General features: G+C 31.0%; 1 protein-coding gene across 13 annotated transcripts; it reads left to right on the forward strand.

Annotated features, from left to right (window-relative positions):
• Nucleotides 1–3,119: 3,119 nt before the first annotated feature.
• LOC106767807 lies at nt 3,120–6,841 on the forward strand. 13 transcript variants are annotated; one of them, XR_002668609.1, is made up of 5 exons: nt 3,120–3,469; nt 4,294–4,429; nt 4,506–4,708; nt 5,152–5,230; nt 6,490–6,841. XR_002668609.1 is itself a non-coding variant. In XM_022783483.1 (4 exons), exons 1-3 carry the CDS (start codon nt 3,152–3,154, stop codon nt 4,616–4,618), a joined length of 567 nt encoding a protein of 188 aa, XP_022639204.1. In that variant the 5' UTR covers nt 3,120–3,151; the 3' UTR covers nt 4,619–4,666; nt 6,478–6,841. The 13 variants fall into 13 exon arrangements, 5 of the variants coding, with proteins under 5 accessions (XP_022639204.1, XP_022639203.1, XP_022639202.1 ...); XR_002668607.1 differs by having other exon boundaries at nt 6,493–6,841; XR_002668608.1 differs by having other exon boundaries at nt 4,506–4,666; nt 6,478–6,841.
• The last annotated feature ends 3,389 nt before the right edge of the window (nt 6,842–10,230 follow it).

Consider the following 10,230-nt stretch of genomic DNA (forward strand, 5'->3'; position numbering starts at 1 on the left):
TATATTGGTTGAATCTACAATCGATATTAAAAGCGGGATATTCTATTATTTTAAATTCAAAATACAAATACAATGTCGCTCTTGTTTGCTCTCCCATTATTGTTGTGCGGTGAAATCGCTCTTTAGAGTGATTTTATTTTCTGGTAAAGTGGATTTACCTAAACCCATAAGTGGAGGTTGTACAAATCTGTCAAGTGTCGCCTGTTCATAGGAGCTCATCATTTATCTTTGTTGGAGATGTCTACATCTGCATAGAAGTTGTCGCTTGTATGGAGGAGCTGCCTTCTCTAGTGATAGACTTTTTTTAGCACACTGAAGATCTGGTGAGGTTGGGTTTTGCAGCAACGCTTGAAACGATCTTATTTCGTATGTTTTTCGTGGTGCCATATTTGCTTCAAGCACGATGGAGCTCTCATTTTGTGTGCTATCGGTGAAGTGTTGTATAATATTTTCCAATGATGCTCATGACACAGATTTATACACATTGTAACGATTTCACGTTGGTGAAGTTTGCTTTCGCTCCGGCGCCCAGTTCGGCGAGGTGCAGGAAGAACCAGTGTGACTCTGGTGGTGGTTGTGTGTTGGTTCTAATGGGAGAATATGGATGATAAAGATAAGGACAATGATATTTTGATAACTCTTTTTTAATAACTTTTTGACAACAGGATACGTGTCATTATTTTACTAGTTTGTTTAAATTTATGTTTAAAAAAATATTTAAAACGGACGAATCATAAACTGTCAGGTATGCATTATCAAAAAGTTATAAAAAAAAGTTGTTAAAGAGATTTTTTCCTAAAGATAATATTGTGTCATTTGGTATACTAGTTGTGGTCTCATGTGATATAATAATGAGGTCTTTTTATGTTGGTTCTAAAATTGATATATAAAGTTAGAATTTTTTGTAGTGCATCTATCAACGTCGATTCTGAAATTAGCATAAAAAATCTTTATTAACGGACTTAAAAATGGTTTTCTACACTAATGGATGTAATAAAAATTATGAACCTTATTAAAATCTTGCTATATAAATCTTACAAAAAATTGGTTAAAAAGATAAATATTGAAATGAAAAATAGTAACCGTGGAATGAAAAGAAGCATAACCATTTTTGTTTTAGCTATGGTTCTTGGTGTTGGCAAAAGAATTTTTTTTGTGTATGTGTGTGTAAATTTTATATTTGATGAAGCTAAAATAACTACAAAGGAAAGGAAATAATGTTATTGAATGAAAAGCCAAAGTGTAATTTTGAAAAGATAAAAAGAAAGTTGGATTGCACATGGAAGAAATAAATGGTTCCAAGTGTGGGGGAAGACTACGTATAGTAAATGTTGACCTTTAATATTAATTCAATTTCACATATATAATTTGATTATATATCTGATTTTATTTTTAAATGACATGAATCACTTTAAAAATGAGTTTTAAATTTAATTTAATTTTATAAAATAAAATTATATTTATTTATATAATTTAATTTTATAAAATAAAATTATATTTATTTATATAATTTAATTTGATATATTTTTAATTAATATGATATTTGTAATATTATGGGAAAAGATTCAATAAGAAGATCGTTGTAACGAGTGGAAAAATTGTATTGACATTCCGCAAGTGTATATTTATATTTATGTTTACGTGTAACTTTATGGGAACAGAAAATAGAGTTTCATCTAAATACAAGTCACTGCCTTACTTAAGGATGTGTATACTTGAAATGATTGGGAGAGAGTGATTGAGTGAATTTGAGGATAATTTTTTTTTGTTGTTTATTTGAGTGAATTTGGAGGTAAACGAAAGTAAATTTTGAAGTAAATTTTTTAATCTGTCATATAAACTAAATTTTACACCAATTTTCACAAACTTTATTTCAAAATTCACTCTCATTTACTTCCAAATTCGCACAAATAACCAACAAAAAAAAAATTACCCTCAAATCCTCTCAAATCCACTCAATCACTCTCCCCTAATCACTCCCAATCACCCCAAGTGAACACACCCTAAATGTGAAAAAGTAAAATAAATTTATTGGATGATACAGTCAAATGTGTGGTAGCTTCCGGGTAATATGAAGCACTATAATAACTACTTATAGTGTTAAGAAAACCATATTAATAAATAAGTAATAAATACTAAACATATGCAGTGTTAAGAAACTATTTGTTGGTTCATTTCATTATTTCATTCCATTTCTCCACTTCTTCTTTTTCTTCTAATAAGACTATCTTAAACAAATCCAAATGTTTACCCCTAAACCATCTTCTTTTTTTTTGTTATACATATTGTTTGTCACTTTATCCATGCAATTCTCTTTTGCAACTTAATAACAATGAAAACCTTTCAAGCATCCTTTAAGCAAATCCTCCTTTTTTCTTTCTAATCAAGCTATTTAAGCAAATCCAAATCGTTTACCCCTAAACCACCCTCTTTTCTGTTCTACATATTGTTTTGCACTTGGCCCATGGAATTCTCTTACAATCATACGCACCACCCTATAAAAACTCCCTCTTTATTCTCCTGATAACAAATGGCATTTTGAATACCTAGCTTTCCTAGTTTTTCATATTACATCCAACCAAGAGTCTTTCCTTCTATGGTTTATCCTAACTCGAATGCTTAAATACTTAAATAGTATAATTTTTCAATTTACTAGTCGTGAAAACTTTTCAAACATCCTTTGTTGAACTCTATGCCTATTGGTTTACTTTTATGAATATTAACTTTAAGTATTAATGTCAATTCAAAACATGATAGGATTCTCTTTATAACCAATATTTTTTTCTTACCTTTGGCCACGAAGATAGCATCATTAGAGTATTGTAACATAGTAATCCCAATTTGTTTATTACCTCCTTTTATCCCTTCTAAAAGTCTTTTTATTTTAGCGTTTCTAAGTACTCTAGTAAGGGCTTTCGCCATGATAAGGAAAAGGATTAGGGCTAGAGAGTCCCTTTAACTAAGTCCTTTATAAGGTTTAAATTCCTCTGTTCGAATACCATTAACTAGCACTACAAGAAAAAACTTATTTACATACAGATTATTATATACGGATTTGGATCTGTATATAATGAAATGGTTACCTACCGATATTTTATACGGTTGCTAAAACATAATAAAAAAAAGTTAAAAGAATTTAACTCTAAGTGAAATGCAAAGAATTGGAAAGATCTCAGTCATTCTACAACTTTCCCTCCTCTCAGCTTTCCTTCTCATCTTTCCCTCTTATTCTTTCCTAATCACAAATCGTCATCAAGGCATTATTCATTGTCTTTTCTTCTCATCGAACTGTTCTTCTGGAGCATTTTCCCTCCATCATCTGGAACCATCATCTTCGTCGATCCATCAGCCTCTCGTCGAACCATTTATGGAGTTCTCATCCTGCCACCATGGAACTTTTGTTGTCATCTTCATCATTTTCTCTCTCGAGCGCTTCTCAGCCATCCACATTTTCTTTAGAGATTCACAGGTTTGTTCATCACAAAATCATTTCATTATGGTCAAATCTCCATTTCTTCCTTCTATTTTTACTTCCATATACAAAACCACCTTCAAATCTTAGGGTTTCGTCCTCCTTTTCATTTTTCCTTCATTTTTAACCAATTAAAATCACTTTTTTTACTGTTAAAACCATTTCTACTGTTTGTCCTTCGATTTCCACCAATTTAACCTCCATTTTCATCGTTTAAACAATTTTGTATCGATCAATCTCACGTTTGAACCGATTAATCGGTTCATATTGACTTTCTTCCCATTTGTAGGGTTCCTTCGGCCCAGATTAGGGTTCGTCGTCCATTTTTGAGCTTTTCCCCAATCATTTTGGCTTCAATTTGTTCGTTTAGGGTTTTCTAACATTTTCTTCCGTTTATTATCTGTTTTGCTCTCAATGTCTCATTATTCCGCTACGTTTGCTCATCAAGAAGCTTCTATCAGGTGGCCGCAAAATCAATCACACCCAACGGCGTTCCGGTGCTCCTCGCCAACCCTTCCCTAGATTCTTTGTCGGATCTTCCCGACATTGTTGTTCAAATAGTTGATCTCAAGCCCAGCGGAAACAAATACATGTTTGTTCTCTCTAACCTACACGTTTCGTTACTCTTCCCCTTTTAGTTTTTGTTTCGGATCTGTAATTTCCTACAATTTTTTTTACTGTATTTATTTTTTGTGGCAGCTTGCTGAAATAATGATTCAGGTGAAGTGATCTAGTTTTTAATTATTTGACCTACTTTTAGAATTCAAGCCTAATGTTTCTAAAATTCAATAATGAATTGTTAATTCTATTTCATTCTACAGGTTTACTCAAAGTTGAGTGGAGAAAAAACTCCTGAAACCCCATCCATTGATGTGAGCTCAAAAGAATTTTATGGTGAGGGATATGATGACAATGACAAGAGAATTCTTGACATGACCATAATAAACAAGCAGCTTGGTAAGTTTCCTCACTTTCTCACTCTATTTGACCTTCTAAGAATGTATCTTACTTGACCTGATTGATAATTTGCCAGGTTGGAATCCTAAGACTTCGCTCTTCGACCTGATGGAATCCACTCTGACCTATCAGCACAGGACATATGCTAAAGCCATCAAGAAAGTAATTGCAAAACCCGTTGCAAGTTAAGCTTTTACAGGGATGGTGATTTGCTATCTTGGAGAAGGGTGTCGTTGCGTAAGTTTCTGCCATATTTCACTGGTTGATTTTATATAAATGGTAAATTTTCTTCCTTTTGGTTTCCTTAGCCAGCAGTAGGCAATAGCTCACATAAGTCATTGTCTTAATGTATGTTTTGGAGAAGTAGGAATTTATATATAGGGAAATCTATGTTGTTGTGTAATTTTAATGTATACTTTGCGTTACTAAACATCTTGAGGCATTTTATAATATTAGAGAAGATGTTTTTTATGTGTTTCTAGGGATCTCTCCAACATTGTTTTGTTGTCTTTCCGGGTCAGCTGTAAATTGTATCATTCTGTATTGATCCTCTTAAGAGCCATGTCTTCTTAATATTAATTTTATTTTATGTTTTTTTAGTGGTATAGTTTTAAATCTTGCTCCAGTTTATCTTTGTTTAAATTAAACTATCTTTTCCCTTCNTTGTCATACTTATGTTCTTATTGTCAAATATTTGCATTGGATTTTTTTTTCGTATGCAGTGTAGAAAATTCGAAACTTTGGTTTGGTATGCTTTGGGAATGTAATATTCCTCACAATGTTCTGAATGCTAGTCCCAAGGTTTGTGAAATTATATTGTTGGTATCTTTAAAACCCTAATTCCTCTTTTTTTAGCCATTATGTTCCCTCACCTTCTTTGGTTGTTGTTGTTTGAATCTTTGGTGNTAAGCAGAGCATTGGCGTGAATAATTGAGAAGTTCATGGATTTTTTATTATGTTTTTTCCCTCTATTCTGTCTCATGATTGCTTGGAGCAACCATTAGCTTTTTCTTTGTCCAACCAACTCCGAAAGCCTAATTCTTTGGCTACTCAGCTGATGGATATATTTTCTACTGTGATGAAGCATGATAATCTATGGTGAATTTTATTTGATTGGAAATTGTTATTCTCAAAGGATGAAAGCTTCTTAGTCATAATTTCAATCGTTTAATTAATTAGATTATGCGTTTTATCTACTTTGCATTATCATGTATTACTCAGTTCTTGAAGTATGTTCTTTCTTCCTGCCAAATACTGGTCAACTATGAATTAAATTACAATTGATTGGAAGTAATTGGGGTNCTTTTATTTCTATCGACAGAGGGTTTAATAGTAGTGGTTGCAAGTAATTGAGGTGCTTTTATTTGAATATGTACTACTTCTCTGATAAGTTTAATTAGGGAGCATTTTATTTCAATCTTAATCATATGGGTATTGAAGTATGTACCTTTACTTGTTCATTGTGCTGCTTTTCAGTATTCTAACCTTTACTTTTTCATTATGCCGACTATATTTGAAAGGGATATGTTTGAAAGGTAAGTNTGAAGATGATAAGGTAATGGCATCATTGTCCTTTTTTAAAATTTATAATTATTTTAATTTTGCTCCTAGTTTTTGGTATGCCGCTGCAATTAAATTCAACTCCTTATTTTAATTTTGCTNCTAGTGTAAATATAGTTGTATATTAAATACTCTTGTAAATAAATTTATTTTTAAAAGAAAATTTAAATGNGTAATATTAAAATATAATTTTAGAGATTAATTTTGTAAAGATAACTTTTATTTTAGAACTATAAATAAAATATAAAATTATATAAAATCAAACTTTAAATTTTTTTTAAATAATTAACATTTTGTTTAATAATTTTAGAAATTCTCATTCATGGATTTTAAACTATGATTTTGCTATCCATTTCATCATAAAGAAATAATTAAATACAATTAAACACCCGCTTTCCTGAATGTATTTTTTTTACTGTGTGTCTGACTTACTGTTTAGGACAATTATTTTTCATATCTTATTGGTAATATGATTTTTGGTGATAAAGTTTACTTGTCAGTAGGTATCAAACAAAAAAAAAGACTAAGGGTTTGATGATAATGGGATCGCTCCCAGTTCGGTTCCTAACCTTTGTCCACCATCCCTCAAGCATATGAAGTTGTCATGGAGGATGGAAAGTTTTTCTACAAGCAATCAAGAGAACTCCTAACACCATTGCAACATACGAGATCAATTTGATTCAAACTAAGAGACAAGATAAAGAATCCTTTAATTTGCTTTGTTCTTATTGTAATTATTAGTATTAGAAACATCCAGACTTTAGTTATTACTATGTTTGAGTAATCGGATATTTGAATTTTATAGTATGTGAACTTTATGTGTGAAATTATTAATCTGAGTTTCTTGGGTTTTGTGGCAATATNGAAAAACTTGATTGCACTTTCCTTGGGTGGGTGNTTGTTATTTAGTCAAAGATGAAGTTTCATCGTATTAAAGTTATATGTATTGGATGCGTGAGGTCACCTAATTTTTTTTTTTTATAAAGTTCCAAAGTTACATACGGATAAATCCGTATATAATTTATATACGGATAATCCGTATGTAATTTATATACGAATAATCCGTATATAATCTTAACTACGACAGTATTATATATGGATTTTTGTTCGTATATAATCAAGTATTATATACGGATTTTGGGCTTTATATACGGATTTTGGCAGTATATAATTTAATTTTTTCTTGTAGTGTAGGTTAAAAAATAGATTACAATTCTAAACATAGCCTAATCCATTTGTGACAAAACCCTAATCTATCTATCATATATACTAGGAAATCCCAATTAACTAAATCATGTGTTTCTCAAAGTCAACATTTACTGTTATGCATTCCTCTTAGCTTCCTTAATCACTTCATTTGATATCACATATAGAAAATATATTATTCAAATAGGAGTGTTAAAGGGAGTCAAACCGACTTACTTTTTAGTGTTTTAGAAATTTTGTATCGTGACTCAACCCACGACGAGTTAGTAGGTTAGATAATTTGATCTACTTAAAAGATCTTTAAGTGATTCTATATACAATTTGATAACTTTTTAATACAACAAATACTAGAAATATAGATGGATATTTATCAATGGATGTTTTTTCGCCAGTAATATTATGTTAACGATGATTTACATAAATTAACTTACTGGCGAAAATATTCATCAGTAATCATGTTGATTAAATATATGTGTAAATTATTTGTCAGTAATATTGTCGGTAAAGTTAATGCGTAATATTTTGATATGATTTCGTGGTGTTGTCTTTGAAGCTGTAGTATTTTTATATGTTGTCGTGATATTTTATAGGATATCGTAAAATTTTTATATGTTGTCGTGGTATTGTATATGAAGTTATGATATTTTATATGTTGTCACAGTGATTTATAGGAAACCATACTATTTTTATATGATGTCGTGGGGTTGTATATGATCCCTAGTATTTTTATATGTTGTCGTGGTGTTTGATAGGAAGTCGTAATATTTTTATATGTTGTTGTAGTATTGCATATGAAGTTGTGGTACTTTATATGTTGTCATTGTGTTTTATAGGAAGCCATACTATTTTTATATGATGTCATGGTGTTGTATATGAAGTTGTAATATTTTTATATGTTGTCTTGGTGTTTTATAGGAAACCTTAATATTTTAGTAGAATGTTGTGGTATTGTATATGAAATTATGATATTTTTATATGTTTATAAGAAGCCATAGTTGTTAGAATTTATGATTAAGAGATTCACAATAAAGAACAATAAACCACATGCATTAAATTCTTCAATCAAAACAGTTCCCAATATTTCTATAATAATGGAGCGGAAGCGTACCTGAAGACATTGGAAATAATTAATGAACCTGAATTGACTCTTCTGATAAACTTGAATTAGTCTATGATCTTCCCTCTGTATAGTACCTTTAGTTCCCTCTAGATTTTCTCTTCTAATGGGGATAAAGAGAAAGAAACAGGAATGAATCGTTGTGCTCACAGATGGGGACCATGACCCCTTAAATAACCTCTGGCGGTTAATATTCTTTAGTTTCAATAATTACAATTTGGCCCCTTCAACAAATTATAATTATTGCTGGTCTCTTCACAATACCTTTCATGACAAATATACCCTTAGCCATATTTAACTTAATTAGATCACTTTATAAAATTGGCTAATATAATATAATGGCCCTAACACATTTAATAATTACTTATATATATACAACTGACCCAAATTGCTAACAATCTCCCACTGGTCACAAATATATATATCCATATAAATCCTTATAAATGTGTTAGACTTTATGAGCTCAAAATTGCCATTATATACCTTGAGTATATCCCAAAGTCCCATCCATTAATTATATCCACATGTAGAACCAAAACAGTTATAATTACAACAATTGCAACCAAACCAACAGTGATTACTAATGCTGACAGAATCAAATGACATGGATACATCATGAAATGTGTAGCATGAAAAGTTACGTGAAGGTGATCTGTACACGTTTATTTTCAACTGGTCCTTACTTTATCTTAATGAGATCTATACAATAACCTTAGTGTACAAAGTGTAATATCCGAATAATAAATCAGAATGTATGCATACATGAAAATCAAACATAGAACACAAACACACAAAGATGACTAACTCCCACTGAACCAAAGATTCCTCAAATTGAAAAAAACACCCATATAAGAAATATATGCTCATGAAAGACCTTGAGTGTAATTGCCTTATTAAGAGGATATATTATCAAGGAGTTTGTCCCTAAGTGTTCTATGGAAATCCATCCACTTTGTACTCTTCCTTTAAGGACTGATTTGATGTCACAGTATAACCTGATTGGTCTTTCAATTCCTTTCAGAATACGCAGCCCTGTGACATAAATCAACCATATACCTTGATTTGATGCCTAATATGTTGTTACAAATTCTGTAATCATAGTGGATAAAGCCATGAGAGTTTGCTTGGTAATAGGCCAAGAAACTACGCCACCAGCTAGCATGAAAATGTAACCTAAAGTGGATCTTAAACTATCTTGGCATCCTACAAAATTGTCAGAATACTTGATGATCTCTTACTGGTCTGACCTTCTATATGTGAGCTTATAAACTTTTGTTCTCTTGAAAAAATTCATAACTTTATTGGCTGCTTTTCAAAGATCCATTCATGAATAGCTAAATATCTGCCTTGAACCCAACTGTGTATGCTATATCTGGATGCATACCTACTTAGACATACATTAGAGACTCCTTACCACTGAAACGTAGTGAATCTTCTGCATTTCTTGAATTTCTTAATTTCCTTTTGGGCATTAATTGAGACTAAACTTGTCTCCCTTAGCAATTAGAGAATCCCCTTTCATGAAGCACATGTTTATGAGGATCTTGAGTTTGTTCTTATAGAGGTTTTTAACTTAGTAGAGGTTTTGAACTTTATGAATCAGATAACTTTTAACGATTCTTCCTCTAAACTTTAATCTTCCCCCCAAACTCAATATCCTCAAAAAGATTATGCTTAATATCATGCAATTCCATATTTAAGGATTCATATTAGGAAGTTACTGTATGAAGAATATATTGATTATTATTTGCCAAAAGTGAATTGGTTTCAACAAAACTTGAATAAAACAAAATTTGAATTCATTATTTCCAAAAGTAACATAAATAACAAGGTTTGTTCAAATAAACAAATGAAATCAAATTTCGCCTAAATGACGGTACAATGTCTTTCAAAACCAAAATTAGAAAACCAATACAAA

This window comes from Vigna radiata, chromosome 7, assembly GCF_000741045.1.
Source record: "Vigna radiata var. radiata cultivar VC1973A chromosome 7, Vradiata_ver6, whole genome shotgun sequence".
Classification (NCBI taxonomy): domain Eukaryota; kingdom Viridiplantae; phylum Streptophyta; class Magnoliopsida; order Fabales; family Fabaceae; genus Vigna; species Vigna radiata.

Excerpts from the sequence above, each read along its gene's own strand:
- LOC106767807 (XM_022783483.1), top strand. The coding sequence starts at position 3,152 with ATGCAAAGAATTGGAAAGATCTCAGTCATTCTACAACTTTCCCTCCTC. Across the intron at positions 3,470-4,293 it reads TTTTCTTTAGAGATTCACAG|GTTTACTCAAAGTTGAGTGG; the intron begins GTTTGTTCATCA and ends TTCATTCTACAG. Across the intron at positions 4,430-4,505 it reads CATAATAAACAAGCAGCTTG|GTTGGAATCCTAAGACTTCG; the intron begins GTAAGTTTCCTC and ends ATAATTTGCCAG.